General features: G+C 42.5%; 1 protein-coding gene across 3 annotated transcripts in view; it reads right to left on the minus strand.

The window, feature by feature from the left end:
• The window catches only part of LOC130886493 (protocadherin gamma-C4), a 186443-nt gene extending 179787 nt beyond the window's left edge, over nt 1-6656 (minus strand). Inside the window, exons 1-2 of one of the 3 annotated variants that reach the window (XM_057788353.1) lie at nt 6085-6204; nt 3872-5740 (exon numbers count right to left, since the gene is read on the minus strand). In XM_057788353.1, the coding sequence (XP_057644336.1) occupies nt 3872-5713 (1842 nt within the window). In that variant the 5' untranslated portion in view covers nt 5714-5740; nt 6085-6204. Of the gene's footprint in view, nt 1-583; nt 703-3871 lie in introns of those variants that run through there. The other 2 variants (XM_057788352.1, XM_057788340.1) reach the window with 2 other exon arrangements.
• Between the last annotated feature and the right edge of the window lie 10831 nt (nt 6657-17487).

Raw genomic sequence — 17487 nt, forward strand, 5'->3', positions numbered from 1 at the left:
TGATGTTTAGACTTTTTATTTTGAACAATTTTCAACATTACAGAAGAGTTGCAAAAACAGTGTAAATAAATCTCATATTGGCAGCTGAGGGGGCTTGGTTCTGTATCTGATGGTGCCGGAGTCCCTCGTGTAAATGATGCAGAAGGAAATGATCTGTGTACATCCTTCTGGGTAGTTCACCTCACAATTACACATGCTAAGATAATGTTAATAGTTGATGAACATGTTTAAGAACTATGTTAAGTTTTCCAAATACTTTCAACTTGTGATGTAGATGTAGGTTTGTGCAGTTGGTTTAATTCACTTTACTTATGAAGTTCACTGTATTCTGTGCCCCGCATTACCCCAAATGTTAACACTTTATTTTCATGCCCCATGGAGTCCATGTAAGTTGCAGACATGATGTCCCTTTACTTTTTCTGAATTCCTTCAGTACCAAACCATAAAATCAACTTGGCATTGATGCAGTTTCATTATTTAGCCTATAGCTCTTAGCAATAATTTGTCAGGTGCTACAATGTCTTTTCATAGCAAAATAAAATATTTTCAGGCCTAGGATCCATATCACAAAGTTTCTGCAGTGGGTAGAATTCGAACACGTCACCAGGCTTTGAGGTGGGAAGATGTGGTCAGTCTACTGTAAAACGTTCTCCATTGTTGGGTGTGTTAGATTCCTTCTGCTTAGGTTCAGACGGTGCAGTTCTGGCGGGAAGATGTAGGAATGACATTATCTCCTTAGTGCATTTTCATGGGAGCCACATGGTGTCTTTGTCCCAGTACTGCTTTTGTTAATTTTAATTACTGGTAACATTCTAGAAATTTTCTAGTTATTTGTAGTTTTCTCTATTGTAAACTTACTATTTATTAATTACTAATCAACTTGCCCAATCCCCTCCTCCTCTTTTGCTTTCCTTCCATCTGTTACTCTCCCTTTCTTCATTTGTGGTTTCTTATGGCTTCTTCGTAGTATGTTTTTTGAAATTGATGAATATGAGACTTCCAACTTTCCATTCAAGATTGTTTTTGTCTGGTTGGAGGCATCCCTTGAGATTTCACATAAATTTTAGGGTGGAATTTTTCATTTCTGCCCCCCAAACCCTATTATTAGAGTTTTGATATGGTTTCAGTGAGTAAGTAGGTTGTTGTAATTCTGTACACTTCTATTTATTTTATTTTATTTTTCCATTTTTAACTGTTGTTATACGTGTAGGGAGAAAGCCCGTGGAGGCCAGAAGAAGGCATCAGAGCCACTGAAACTGGGGCCACAGGCAACTGAGGACCTCTTGAGCCTTTCTTTGTTTGATCTTTGCTTTCTTTGGGAATTATACTGAAATTGGGTATTATCTTCAAAATTGTGTTTTTAGGTGATGGGAGTTAATAATTTTCTACCCATTTGACAACACTTTCTTTTTTATAATCATGGCCAAGTCATTTCCTAAATGAATTTCTCAAACACCACAACTAGTGCTTGTTGCTGTAACCACGACTTTGTTTTTGTACTAACCGTCTTCAACAACTGCTTTCTTTTGCACATGTGTGCACACGAATCTTTAACTTCAATATTTCAGTATAAATTTAAGAACCTATTTTGACAGCAGAATATGGATTTAAAAACTAACCAATTCATTAATCTGTCTTTAAATGTTAAGAGCTAAGCAAATGCAGAGATGAAATAATTTATTATTTGAGTATAATTTTGTACTCAAGGAGAAAATAAAAATCCAGATGACATACAGCAAGAATGAAATCCCCTTAAAAGCGACCAGAGAAGAAACAGATTACTTAAAAAATGACAATGTGATGACAGAAAATTTCTCCTTTGTAATAATCATAAGTTATAGGAAGACAACATATTTTGAAATTTAGGCTTATACATTTATTTTAAGTAGAAGAATTTCTTTAAAAATTGTTCTTACCTACTTTACTTTCTTAATGTTTTTTTCTCCCGAGGTCCCCCCCTTGACACAAGGTCTCATGTAGCCTAGAATAGCTTCAAACTGGATATGTAGCTAAGAATGCCCCCTCTTGCCTCAAGTTTCTTAAGTACTGGGATTATAAGCATGTGCCACCGTGCCTATCTTCTATTGGTTCTGAAATTATTTTATCAGTCATATATAGTGGTGGTTCACATTTGCAGTCCCAGCCCTCAGAAAAATACAAGAAAATCACAAGTTAGAGGTCAGCCTGAGCTACACAGCGAGTTTCAGCCCAACTGATGAGTATAATGAGAGCCAACTAAAAATCACTGCTCAGGTTCCAGGCAATACCTAGGTCTTTAAAAGTGCTTCAAGGCTGCGTGGCGGTGCCAACCTGAACAGCACAGCCCCACGAGCAGACTTACTGTTCACTGCATCTGTGTTCCTCTCCCTTGGTCTTCAGCTTGCAACAAGGCATAAGCACAGGCATCGGCAGGAAGATCTCACGCACCTGATGGTTTTCATTGCTTATATTGGTTTCAATCAATAAGCCAACCCTAGGCCACTTGTCAAGAATGAAGTAGTTTTGTTTATTTTACACTGCTGGCCTCCAATCCCTGTTTAAATAGCTTTAGATCAATTCATGATTTCTTGATCTATCTCTTGTCCATCTAGATATTTTATTTTACTATTCTAATGCTTTACTATTTTATGTATCTGTTCAATTTGACAGAACAGAGTAGATGTAACAAGACATGACTTTACCATGCCACAACACACTTCCTTTTTTTGAGACAGAGCCTCACTATGTAACCCTTGTTGGCCTGTAATACATTATGTACACCAGGCTAGCCTTGAACTCACAGAGAACTGCCACCCTCCGTCTCTTGAGTGCTGAGATTAAAGATGTGTGCCACCGCACCAGATCTTCACAATACACTTCTTTTTTTTTTTGGGTTTTTCGAGACAGGGTTTCTCTGTGGTTTTGGAGCCTGTCCTGGAACTAGCTCTTGTAGACCAGGCTGGTCTCGAACTCACAGAGATCCGCCTGCCTCTGCCTCCCAAGTGCTGGGATTAAAGGCGTGCGCCACCACCGCCCGGCCACAATACACTTCTTATGAAGCATCAATATAGACAAATATGGAATATGTCTCAGTTTTGTAATTTTCACCACACACACACACACGAAGGAAGCTTTAAAACTATTTTATAAGTTTTATAAGTGCGTGACAAAATTTCTGTCCAATTCATAAGTTATTTAAAGATATAAATTTTTAAGCACACACAAAATCTCTCAGTGAGAGGTTGTAGAGTAAGGTGTTTAGCAACGACATCAGACTGTATGGATTATTATCATTTTATACTAGCACAAGTAAAATTAAGACTTTTGATGATTCTCACCACTATAACTTCTGAATAAGTGGATAGTCAACTCAGACAACAAAATTATTTAGCCAGACGTAAGTGATGAATAGAAGACAAATCTGTTTCTGACGCAGTTCTCTTTCCCGAAGGCGACAGGCCTCACCACACACTCTTTATCCTCACCACTTGGAACATCCCAGGAATGCCTATAGAAATCTAAAAGGGTAGGTCACCTGTGTTGTTGCTATATGCCTGAGATACCAGCATTCTAGTAGTCTGAGGCAGGAGGATTATAATTGAAAACCATGCTGGGCTACAAAGTGAGTTCAAATAAAACATTAAATTGAAAGTAAAAAAAAAAAGTGAGTTCCAGGCCAGCCCAGGTATCTAATCAAGAACTTGTCAAAAGAGCAGCACTCACCTAGCACAAGCCCTTAGGTTTAAATTCCAGTGGCATGAAACAAAATAAACACACCCAACCACTACTGGGGTGTAATGGAATATACCATTTATAGAAAACAGGGAAAGCAAATATATACAGACATGATATAGTTTCATTGATATAGCTATTAAGGTCATTACAAGTTTACCTGAGAAAGTATTTCCTCTTTATCTTCAAGCAGAGACTGGGGTGCCAACAGAAATTCCCCTTTCCCACAGCTCTCTTGACTGATAAGCGTGTCTGCATAGTTGGGCTGTGGGAAGATCAGATGGCTCTTGCGAGAGTCAGCGGTGAGTGAGATCTCACGGGAATAGGTCTGCAGAAATGCATGTACCCCGTCAACACCCACAAAGTTGGAGGCAGGAATGTCAGTCAATCCGTTTGCTGTAGTGTGGAGCAAGCGCGAGGAGTGCCAGTGTCGCAGCTTGAGCATCAAGAGCGCGATGGCAAAGGCTAGGAAGATGCAGGAGACCACAGCCACCGCCACCACCAGGTAGAGGGTGAGATCTGAGTCCTGGGGATCGGCAGCTGTCCCAGTGCTGTCCAGGTCGGCCAGGAGTTCAGGGATGCTGTCAGCCACTGCTATGGTGAGTGTGACAGTGGCCGAGAGAGGGGGCTGGCCGTGGTCCTGCACAGACACCACCAGGCTCTGCTTCAGAGCATCTCTGTCCAGCAGGGCCCGGGCAGTGCGAACCTCGCCTGTGTGCAGCCCCACTGAGAAGAGCCCTGGCTCGCTGGCCTTGAGTAGACGGTAGGACAGCCAAGCATTCTGTCCCGAGTCTTTGTCCACTGCCACCACCTTGGTCACCAGGTAACCAGGCTCGGCAGAGCGAGGTGCCAGTTCCACACCAGTGGAGCCATCTGTGGGAAGGGCAGGGTACAGGATCTCTGGGGCATTGTCATTCTGATCTACCATGAACAGACTCAGAGATACATTGCTGGTGAGTTGTGGGTTCCCACTATCGCGAGCCATCACTCTTAGCTGCAAATCCCGAAACCGCTCGTAGTCAAAGGACTGCAGTGCATAGACAACGCCAGTGTCAGAGTTGATGGAGAAGTACGAAGACAAAGGCACTCCCTGAATAGTGTCTTCCACTAGGGAGTAAGTCACTAGTGCGTTCTCATTGTGGTCAGCATCCTGGGCCTTCACTGAGAAGATGGAAGCCCCTCTGGGGTTATTTTCAGGAATGTAGACAGAGTAGGAGGCCTGTTCAAAAACTGGAGGGTTATCATTGATATCCGTCACGAGCAGTGAGATATGAGCTTGGGTAGAGAGGGGTGGGGTTCCCTGGTCCGTTGCTGTTATTGTGATGTTGTGCCCGGAGCTACGCTCTCTGTCCAGTGTTCCTTCTGTTACCAAGCGGTAATAATTGTCAGCTAGCTTCTCCAGTCTGAAGGGCAGGTTTCCAGGGATGGAACAAGTGGCATGACCATTGGTACCAGCGTCTTGATCATGCACACTGATAAGAGCAACTATGGTCCCAGGAGGAAAGTTTTCTGGCACTTCGGTAGTGACAGAGGTGATTCCAACTTCTGGGGCATTATCGTTAACATCCAAAACAGTAACCAGCACCTTAGCTCTAGCCATGAGTCCAGCACCATCCTGGGCTTGAATTTCCATTGGATAAACTTTGTATTCTTCAAAATCTAGTGGCTCTTTATTCCTTATTTCTCCTGTGTAAGAATCCAGCTGAAATTTCCGGACCACGCTGTGGTCTACATTGTGAAAGGAGTATGTTACTTTGCCATTAGCTCCCTCGTCCGGGTCAGTAGCATTCACCTTGAGCAGCAGAGTGCCTAGTGGGATGTTTTCTGGGACACTCACGTGGTACTCTGCCTGAGTAAATGATGGCGGGTTGTCGTTCACATCTACCACCTGAACACGGATCTGCAGAGTCCCCGAGTGTACTGGGTTACCCCCATCAGAGGCAGTGAGAACAAGGTAGTGGCTAGCATCTTTTTCTCTGTCTAGAGGGCTCTGCAGCACCATCTCTGGCTGTTGTGCTCCTTCCGGTCCCTGTTGCACATCCAGGAAGAAGTGAGGGTTGGCGCTTAGCTGGTAGCTCTGAAGTGAGTTTATACCTACATCAAGGTCTTGCCCAAGAGGCAGAGGAATCCTGGTACCCGGAGTCGTTATTTCACTCATTTTTAATTCCAGCTCTTCTAACTGGAATTGGGGGGTGTTGTCATTAATATCAATTATCTCTACTTCGATAGGGAAAAGCTTCATTTCATCCTCCACGAGGATGTTAAAGCTCACGAGACAGGGCGCGCTCTGGGCGCACAACTCCTCCCGATCTATCCTGCCTGCGGTGACCAAGCTGCCGCTTCGCGGGTTCAGAGAGAAAAGCTGCGACCTACCTCTGGAGATGATGCGGATCCCCCGCTGCGCCAGCTCACGGTGCTGGAGCCCCAAGTCCTTGGCGATGCTGCCCACGAAGGAGCCTTTGTCGGTTTCTTCCGGCACAGAGTAGCGGATGTTTCCAGCCCTGGCTTCCAGGAGTAGCTCCAGAGAAAGGCACAGCAGCATCAGCCGGCTCCAGCCGGTTAGCTTCTCTGGAATCGCCATTGATCTCTGGCTTCCTACTTTTCTCTCAATTTGTTATCAAGGGTATTGTTTTCCTGCTTTTCCAGGATCTTCTTTATCTTAATAATGAAAATAATTACAACAGAGAGATGTCCAGAAATATGCTGGGCAGTTGCAGGCAGACATTTTCAGTCTGGCATGATGGAGTGTCTGAGAGTCCCACGGTTTTTTTTTTTCTTCCTTCCTTTCTTTTTTTTTTTTTAATTGGGCGGGTAGTGTAGAGCATGTATCTCCCAGGTTGGTGAACAGCGGCGCCCAGAGTCCTAACAAGTTACTGCACTCCTTGCAAAGTAATCAGATATCTTAAGTCCTGGTTTACTGCCAGGGAAACAGTAAATTTTTTTACAATAGTGTGTATGTATGCATGTATGTATGTGCACATACATGTATGTATTATATGTAAAGAAAAAGCAATGTTCATTTCCTTATAGCTATATTGCCAAATTGTATTCTTTTGAAGAACCCGGTAGTCCAAATTATCTGTTTTCCCTGTGTGCTATTGAAAAATTAAAATATTTCTCTAACCCCAAAGAGGAGAAAATCAGCCTGCCATTTATTCTGTTGTATAGCTTGACTACTTGATAATTTCTCAGGCCACAAAGAGAGGTTTGGAGGATGAAGAAAACACTAGAGAGGGAAAAGTCAACTTTCAGATTTCAGAGTAGAGTTTCAGATCTGGACCGCTCCATTTTCCTTCCACTTGGCTTTGAATATTTTCAGAACCCTGGGATTTGAAGACCACGCTAAACCATATCCTCATTCTCCTTCTTTTCTGAAGCAGCTACACTAAGAAAGATTTAAAATTCCCCCAAAGGTAATAAATTTTGAATAGGATAAATTCAGGGTCTTGGAATCTCATTAAGCATATTGCATGACTATATAATTTATACTTCAAACTCAAAAGACAGAGAAGTTGTGGTATTATTCTTTATAGATGAAAAAGCCACATTTGATTTTCAGGGAGACTGTGGGGATGATAGCTGTCCCACACTCATGCATTGTATTCTCCAGGAGAAGGTGGCTTTATTCAACAGCAATGTCTTATAACTAGGGTGATGAGGATGTCACTTTCCTTTTGTTCATTGTTTGGAGATGGTGTGGCAGCTACAGTGGTGAGCCCACCCTGGCTCGTTGCAGGCTGGCTGGGGGCCCTTCGCAGCAGCCACGGAGCTCAACAGCTTGTTCTTTCACTGCGAAGAGGATAATGGAACACCAGTGCTAAGTCCAAGGTCAGAGTAGGCAAAGCAGATATGCTATCCACCGAGTTTGCAGAGGAAAGCAGCTTCTGAGAAATGCCTTTAAGGACAGTAAGACATCCCTGCTCTGCTACTGGATCCTGGCGGAGAGAGTTCTTGGAAGTTCGGAGCCCTTTAGAGCTTGGAGTAGAGCTGGAATATTTACAATGGTGAACAAGGCTGAAGATGCAGTCAACAAACTGACAATTGCAATGAATGAGTTTCTTAGCTTGAAGAAAAGCAGGAACGATCTGAGGATAAGGAGGAGTAACTTCCCAACTTCATGCCAGTTTCTATAGACTTGGTTTGCTACAGAAAAGAACTTCCAGCTAACACTGCTCCTTCTGCTGAAAGTGCTCTGGTGGTAGGTGGTTCTGAGAACTAGTCTGCTTTATCCTGAGCATCACCTTGGCCTTCAGATCAGCTGCAGTAAGGGCAAACTTTTGCCAACTTTCACATATTCTGAACTACTAAGGGATTACATTCAGTGAAAGATATGTTTGTTGGGTAAGTGAGATGCTGGCAGATATGGAAAGTTGATTAATACTTTGTTCAAAAAACATGAAATGGGAAAATGGTTATTGTTTTCAAACCAATTTAAACAGAACACCCTGAAAATGCAATGGGAGAGAGATGAGGGCACAAGGAGAAAATGATTTGGAACAGATGACAAAACAATTAGCGGAGAGGTGCGAAGGCCCGAGAAGGGGTAATTTAAGGAGTGCTTGGGATCGTTAGTTCGCTCACAGTAGCGCTGGGAGGATAATGGGAGTCATTCCTTCCAAAGCCAATGGTGCAGCCTAACGGTAAGAGTATTCCTCTGAGGTCACTGCTTTTTGTTCCAGTTATGATGAAGGCCATAGTAAATCATTTAAAGCCACATGAATAAATCAGTATATATCTTATAAATTACAAATGCACACATATACATGTATTTCCAGTCATTTTATCACATTCTGAGACCTGATCCACATATCACAGTATCATAACACTCCATGGTGCTCTGCTGAGCTCTGAAATACTTGTGCTAAGAAGTGCATTCCAAGGTCAGAACAATCACAATTCTTTTGTTTTGTGGTGATTAATTCTACTAAAAAGGGAAATTATTGGTGCACTGACTAAAGTTCACTTATACATTCCCATACAGAAATCATGACTTCGGGATTACAGTAATAAAATGTTAATTTTGTGAATCACTAGTATGAATTATTTGAATATTTAAATATACTAGGGATCTTTTCTTTGGGGAGAAGTATTTTCCTGTAAATATATGTTAGTGTTATGATTTCTTAGGTATTGTACTTTATAAAGGCTGAGCTTTGGATGGAGGTGTAGCTCAGTTGGTAGTTTGCCTAGCATGCTCGAAGTCCCGGGTTCAGTCCACAGCAATGAGAAATCCAAGAGTGGTGTGCATGCCTGTAATCCTAGCAGAAAGTTTGAAGCCATCCTTGGCTTACACAGTGGGTTTGAGTTCAGCCTGGGCTATAGGAGACTGTTTCAGATAAAAATGAAATAAAGATAAGGCAAAAAGGAAAAAAATTGAGCACTTATATTAATAAATGACTATGAAACACAAATTTTCTTATGCAATCATTATAACTTAAATTTATTTCTTGTTTGCCTTAGGTAAAGAAAAAATTGTCTACTTAAATTATAAGTCCCATAGATTTTGTTGCTCTTCCATTGTTATCATTAAAATCTAAGATTTTGTTCTTTTTTTTTTTTGGTTTTTCGAGACAGAGTTTCTCTGTGGTTTTGGAGCCTGTCCTGGAACTAGCTCTTGTAGACCAGTCTGGTCTCGAACTCACAGAGATCCGCCTGCCTCTGCCTCCCAAGTGCTGGGATTAAAGGCGTGAACCACCACCGCCCGGCTAAAATCTAAGATTTTGTAAATATCTAACTTATCCTTGATAAAGAAGGTTACTAACTACAATGTCTCAAATTAAGCGTAATTTATTTCTATCTGACAGGAATATGGTGTTGGCACTCTAGAGTCTGGCATTTCAGGAACAATTGAGACAGATGCTGGCAGCCAACTAGATATGATAGCCATGAAAGATTCAGAAAATGAGGAAGGAAAGGAAGAAATTAAGGACAATTTCTGTTCTTGTATAACTATACAGTTTCTCAGACTCTCAAAGACAAATATATATACCTCAATACATCTCTTTCATTGTTGCAAGGAAGGAACTCTTTAATAAAAAATAAGACTTTTCAGAACATATGTAAACTTCTTCCAAAAGAAATTGTGAACTAAAGAGACAAAATAAGCACACATAAAAATAATCAGTAAGTTGGGCAGTGGTGGTGCACGCCTTTAATCCCAGCACTCGGGAGGCAGAGACAGGAGGATCTCTATGAGTTCGAGACAGTCTGGTCTATAGAGTGAGTTTCAGGTCAGCCAGAGCTACACAGAGAAACCCTTTGTTGAAAGATAAAAAAAAGAAGAAGAAGAAGAAGAAAGAAAGAGGATCAGTAAGACAAGCAGGAGGAAGTTTAAAAGCTGGATGCACTAAATGAGAACATTCAGAGTCACATGTACTTATTTGACTCCAATATAAAATCTAAGGCTTCATTGTTGGCACTCTGGGCAATGCCCGGGTGTAAGCTGTTTCTGGAATTAATATGAAGAAACTAAAGAATATAAAGAAACTAAAATCTGGAGATTCTACAATAGGAGAAGCCATGCACAGATTGTGGTAACAGTGAGTCTCTTGTAGTTGGGAGCAACTCCAAAGCCATGCTTCAGAGAACAGATTGACAGATATCCCTAGTGCTGGAGCTAGGATGTTACAGGTCCAAGACGATGGCCAGAATCCCTTTGAAAAGCCAGAGTACAGAACCTAAGACAAGGCTTCTAAAGCTGAAACTCCATCTGCCTGGCAGTGCTATGCTGTGTACACTGGGGTCTGGCAGAGCTCCTGAAAACTCATGGCAGGGACCAGGTACAGTATAGTGACTGTCCACCGACACAGGCCCTGGTATTCTGTTTCTGAGACATGGAGCAGTGTTGTACACACATAGCTGTATGAGCCCCTAGGTTGAAGAACCACAATAGCTGGTCAGAAATATATAGGACAGCTCTTGTGCTTGTAGTTAGTGTCCACTTTTGTCAGCAGGTAGACAGGCTCCATAGTGCACACTGTAGTGACTTACCTAGTTGAAGTTTTTGGCAAAGCATCCTCTTTGTATTTTTGTGACAGTCACCCACCATCAATCACTGAGAGGCTAGAATGGCATTGACCCAGTCAAACCCTGGTTATCATGCTGAGAATGAATTTAAAGGTGGTCTGCCGGGATACTGCGGCAACCTGCACTTGCTGACTGAAGGCAATAGCCACTTTCATGGTGCAAGGCTAGGAAGAACAAGAATTATGAAATACTGCAAACTCTGCTCAGAAGTATTCAATGGCGGCTTCAGTGTTTCCAGTCCCTTGGGACAAGGCACAACAGTACATATCTGTAATCCAGCACTCAAGAGACAGAGACAGAAGAAGGATTATAAATTTGAGGCCAGCTGTGCTACACAGCAAGACCCTATCTCAAATAAAAAATAAGAGATCAGGATGTGACTCAGTATGAAACACTTGCCTAGCATAGAAACGGCCTCAAGCTCAAACCTCAGCACGCAAAAAGAGAAAAGAGCAGACTGCTTTTGTTTTCATAATGTTTCACTTTGTAGTTCAGGCTGGCCTTACTCTCCATCTTTATGCTCAGCCTCCCGGATGTGAAGTGACAGGCATGCACCATCACTTCCTGCAAGGAGAGCACTTTTGTTGGTGAAATGTTTGAGTAACGCTTGTGCTGGAGAAAAGGGATGTCTCATCCCTGTAAAGGCACTGATGGTAACACTGTGCCCAGGGGCTGCTCCCATTTAAGATTCCATCTGTCAGTAGGTGCCCATTACAAAGTAATTCTTGGAGGTGATCACTCCTTTTCACCTCTCCATTTGAACATAGGTGTCAGTTCTGCTGTTTGGTTATTAATAGCAGTCCTTACCTGTGGACGCCTGATTGAGAGTGACCTACACTGCTCTGTAGTTCTTCACCTCCGTTTCAGCTGGGATTTTGAAAACGGGTCTTTAGATTACCTCCAATCTTCTATTCCATGTAGTTACTGCCTCCTCCTCCTCCTCCTCCTCCTCCTCCTCCTCCTTCTTCTTCTTTTAAATCAAAATCAAGCATTGCTGCAACCTCGGGGCAGTAGATCTATTCTGTATGAGTTGTGAGATCGTGTGGGAATAACAGGAGAACTCTACCTTAAGGATGTCAGTGAAGATCACCCGGAATGCGACCTAGGCGAGGACGGGTTCTTCTGCAGGATGGCCCAGCTGCATAGCTGTGATTCGACACCCCAGGCCTGACAATGGCTCTAGGCTCTGTTTTGTCTACAGCTGTCTTGCCCCATAAACGTCACTGAGGAGTGGCAGTCCTTCTCCTCAGGTCCAGGTTTCTTTGGTAACAGTTCCCAGTATTTACCGCTGTGGTGCTCTCCATTCATTTCTGGAGTCAGAAGAGATGGTCACCGAATGTTACGTGACACATCTGTAGAGTTATTCTCTGCGTCCGAATCTCTAAACGCTGCTGTTAAGATGCTCTCCAGGATTTCCAAAAACGGTGTATATCGTTGTCATTTAAGTCCAGGATGGTTCTGTCTGTATGATTTTCAAATTCGAGTGGCTTACGTAATTTCTCTGGTGAATCTACTGCATTGATCTGGTCAGTCTCAGGTTAGTCTCTGCTGTCTTGGCTAGATGGAGTAGTTCTCAGCACTCACCCTCGGATTCTCCGCATTTAAACACTCAGTCTTCTTTTCGAATCACGCAGTGCAGTTGGTGCGTAGTTCTCCTAGCAGAACAAAGACTGCAGGGAAGGGAGGCGGCGCTTCCTGAGCTCTGTGCGCCTGCCCCGTGGGCGACTTCCTATCCACGCAGCTGTTGAGACGTGAATTCACTCCCTGTAGTAGAGGTCACTCCCAGGAAGGAAAAGGCAGCACCTCTCTCGGAGTCATGAAACATCCTGACGATGATGACTGCAATCAGAGAGCAGAAGAAAGGGCGACGAAAACCAAGAGGTTCCAACAGAGCGCAGAGAGGCCGTGCATTTTTCGGCTGTGTTTGTGAAAGCCCGCGGAGATCACTGGGTCAGAATGGCCACTGACTGGGCGACAGCGGCACCCAGAGGTTCAGCGTGGTAACCTCGCAAACGGCTTTTGAAATTCCTCAGAAGCCGTCACCATCCTTCATTTCCAGGACTTGTTTTATAATACTAGCTACGTTAAGGCGGAGAGTATGGATTGTAGTTTTAGACAAAATATTAATAAAACTGTCTTTTCACAAAATTTAAGCGAAGTAATCTAATCTATTGCAGTTCGACGTAAGAACTCTCGTACAATTTTTCCTCGATATTATTTTTTCTGGTGCTGAGGATCAAAGCCAGGTCCTTGCACTTGCGTAGGTCCCGCTCTTGGCAGTCGTTTTTGAAGATGATACACTGATGAAATCTTTTCCTTTGAAAAAAAAAAGGGGGGGGAGTTCACTACTTGCCAGGGACGGCGGGGCACACTTGTAATTCTAGCACTCAGGAGGTAGGAAACCCACCACAAGCTCAAAATTAGCCAAGTCTACACAGTTCCAAGCTAGCCAGGATGACACAGAGACATTATCTGAACAAAAATGTTCTCTTTACTAGATAAATTATCCACTGTTAAGAGACATGTCACAAAATAGAATTCCTAGAGTTGGGGCGATGGCTCAGAGATTGCTGGACAAGCACGAGGACCTTACTCTAAACACCTAGCAGGAGTGTAGAAAGCTACACTGGCTCCTGTAACCTCAGCCCTGTGCTGGGTGGAGAAAGGATATCACTGGGGTTTGTTGTCCCACAGCCTAGCTCCAGGTTCTTTGGCAGATCCTGACTCGGGGTGTAACAGGGAGAGCACAAGGATAGGATAGCTACAAGTTCCTCTGGCTTCCACATGTATGTGCACAGGCAGGTGAGGGCTCCAAACACACACACACACGAAATAAAATAAATTCTTACTGTAAGTTCAAATACACAATTTTTGGTCTAACACATTGAAAATACTTAAAAAATTAAAATAACCTAGAATTGAATTAATTTAAAATTTTATCTTTGATGTCTATTCCAATGCTTCCAATATACATACACTTTAAAAAATCCCCCAAATAATCTAAGCTCCTTCACGAATGTTATTGGTTACTCATACCCCCTTTTTAAAATATAGATGTCAACTGTTAATATACCCTGCTGTGGGGTGTCCACCAGAGAAAGTCTTGGCTAGCTGGAGCTGGCCAGCGACTACACTGGGTATTTGGGATCCCAGTGTAACTCAGACTTTCCCAGGGTGAGCTTTTTTTTTCTTTTTGTTTTTTTTTGAGATGTTTCTCTGTAGCTTTGGAGCCTGTCCTGGAACTAGCTCTTGTAGACCAGGCTGGCCTCAAACTCACAGAGATCTGCTTGCCTCTGCCTCCCGAGTGCTGGGATTAAAGGCGTGCGCCACCACCGCCTTGGCCTCAGGATGAGCTTTTAAGCACAGAAACTACATTCTGGGTTGACTTACTAAGGTTAACAAGAACAGTTAGACAGCAGAGGAACTACAGAAACAAAAAAGCAAGGTTAGAACATTTGGAGAGTTTCCCAGAACTATGGATGTTGTTGGATTAGGTTTTTGTTTTCAAACTCTACATAATGAGTTTTATGGTCTGAATGGTACTCCCATCATGGTGTCAGTTGTGCTAAGGTCTGGGCCCTTTAAATACCCAAAGGGAAGATGATCCCATTAACACTGTGTGGATTCTGATAAATCTAAACCAATAATGACAGACTTATGTTTTAAAAGCAATTCTTAGGATTATAGGCTTGAAATTATAACCTTAGGGTAGTTTCTCAATCTTGGTGTTAGTTTGAGCTACATAATTCTTTTTTTTTTAATTTTTTTTTTTGATTTTCGAGATAGGGTTTCTCCGTAGCTTTTTGGTTCCTGTCCTGGAACGAGCTCTTGTAGACCAGGCTGGCCTCGAACTCACAGAGATCCGCCTGCCTCTGCCTCCCGAGTGCTGGGATTAAAGGCGTGCGCCACCACCACCCGGCGATAATTCTTTTTTTGAAACAAGATTTCTCTGTGTAGCCTTGTAGACCAGACTGACCTCAAACTCACAGAGATCCACCTGCTTCTTCCTCCCGAGTGCTGGGATTAAAGGCGTGTGCCTCCACCACCCAGTTAGCTAAATAATCTCTGTTATGCGAGTGCGTAGTGGAGGGGAACTGTTCTGCGCCACGTCTAACATTATCTCCAGTCTCTTCTCACTACACATCAGGAGATCCTGTTTCCACAACCACGGCAACGGAAATGTCTGGACATTAATGAAGGTCACTTTCTTCCAACCACTTTCAGAAACATAGGTTTATTGTATTTACAAGCACAGTACTGTCGAGCCAAGGATAAGTATAAGACCATGTTAGTCAAGTGAAATCAAAAGGTAGACTCCCCCTGAGTCCAATCCCAGGAACCACAACAAATGCAACTAAACAAGCAAGTTAGTGACTTACCTTGATATCCAACGTGATTGCACCTGGAACCAGGTAAAACCCAGGCTGCTGGGAACTTTTCTGAGAGATTTTTTTGGTTAGATTATTTGAGGTCAGAAGGCTGAATTTGGGCAGTGCCTTCTGGTGGCAGCACAGATAAAGTGATGTGGAAGAGGGAAACTTCCTACCTGCTTGCCCTCACTCTTAATGGCAAGTTTGGCCTCATCCAGTGTGAGACAGACTTTGTGGTCACTCTAACAACATCCTGAAAATCCCCTTTAACACACACACACACACACACACACACACACACAGAGAGAGAGAGAGAGAGAGAGAGAGAGAGAGAGAGGAGAGAGAGAGAGAGAGAGTTCTGTTCCTGTAGAGAATCTTAACCAATACAGCAAGTAACTAAGACTTTGGAAGAACTACTCCTTCAACTCATGGACAAGGGGGCTCTCCGCGGGCTGCTGGAAGGTAACTGATGAGCACAGTTGTGGGGAGTCTACAAGCACAGGAGCAGAGTTGAAAGGATAGTAGGAAAGGCACAAGTGCTTTGAAATCAGAAGAGAAAAACAATCTGTATTAGGTCATGTACAGAGGCAACTGTATTATACTTCAAGATCTGAACCGTCTAACCAGCAGTCCTCAGCCACATGGGGCAACTGAGCACTCGCTGTGTGGCTAGTGTAAACTGGATGTGTCGTAAGTGTAACACACACCCTGGACTTTGAAGATTTAATTCAAGTAAGAATGTAAAGAATATCATTACAATATTTTACATTGGTGACTTATGCTTACATTTTAGAAACATGGGTTTATTATTTTCACTTGCTTATTTTTGTCATTTTATTGTGGTTATCAGATAATATTTAGTTAAGTAGTTTACTTATTTATTTTTGGTTTATTTATTTATTTATTTATTTATTTTTGAGACAGGGTTTCTCTGTAGCTTTGGAGCCTGTCCTGGTACTAGCTCTTGTAGACCAGGCTGGACCTCGAACTCACAGACATCCGCCTGCCTCTGCCTCCCGAGTGCTGGGATTAAAGGCATGTGCCACCACTGCCCGCTCACTTATTTATTTTTGTTTTTCTTTTTGTTTTTCTTTTCTTTTTTTCTTTTTTTGGGGCAGGATTTCTCTGTAGCTTTGGAGCCTGTCCTGAAACTCACTCTGTAGATTGGGCTGGCCTTGAAATGCACAGAGATCTGCCAGTCTTTGCCTCCTGAGTGCTGGGATTAAAGGTGTGCACCACCACTGCCCGGTTGTGACTTTAAATCTGTAGAAGCTGGAAAGGAACTCAGTTAAAGAGCACTTGCCTAGCACTGCAATTTTATGAGCTTTATTAACATTACTGAAAAACTACTTAACTGCCAGGCAGTGGTGGCACACGCCTTTAATCCCGGCACTTAGGAGGCTGAAGCAGTTGGATCCCAGTGACTTTGAGGCCAGCTTGGTCTACAAAGTGAGTTCCAGGACAAGTCAGGACTGTCACACAGAGAAACCTGTTTCAAAAAACAAAACAAAACAAAAAAATTAAAATCACACCTATGGCTCCCATCTGTAGCCACACCATATTTTTATTTACTTATTTTTTATATAAAAAGCATCCTGGTTGGTATAGAAACTGCTGTATATTTTTAGTTAACTTTCTTTTTAAATTTTAAAGTATATGATTATTTAATAATACATATGTTTTCTTTTGGGTGGAATGTTTGCTATTTCCTCACTATGGCAGCTATTCTTTGGTTGTCAACTTGACTACATCTGGAATTACCTAAAACCCCAAAATAGAAGACCACACCTGTGAGAGATTTTTTTTTTGTTTAATTTGAAGTGGGAAGACCCACTTCTAATACGGACTTTTGAGGTGGGAATACACACCTTTAATTTGGGACACATCTGCTGGCCGCCCATATAAGTTCACGGAGGAAGGAAACTCTTGTACTTTGACTGCTCTCACCTGCTAGCAAGGCCATTCCTTCACTGGTATTAGAGCCTACTTCTGGGTTAGGCTGTATAGTGATGATCAGCCTCATGAACTGAACAACTACTGGATTCTTGGATCTTTTGTTCACAGACACACAATGTGGAATCACAGCCTGTAAGACATTCTAATAAATCCCCTTTATATACATGGGAGAGTGATAGAGATTCATTCTATTAGTTTTGTTACTCTAGAGAACCCCATCAAATACACCCACCCTTAAAAATCTTAATCACAAAATACAGCAGGCAGATGTACTCATTATTACAGATTTTTTTTAATTTCTAAAGTATAAGCATCCCTCTATAAAGAATTCTAAAGTTTTTAAAGTTTCAAAGGGATTTTTTCTAATAATATGGGATTAGCAGTTGCTTGTTATTCTCTTCAATGTAGAAAGGAAGCCCTAGGA

Source organism: Chionomys nivalis, chromosome 14 (genome assembly GCF_950005125.1).
Source record: "Chionomys nivalis chromosome 14, mChiNiv1.1, whole genome shotgun sequence".
NCBI classification, from domain to species: Eukaryota; Metazoa; Chordata; class Mammalia; order Rodentia; family Cricetidae; genus Chionomys; species Chionomys nivalis.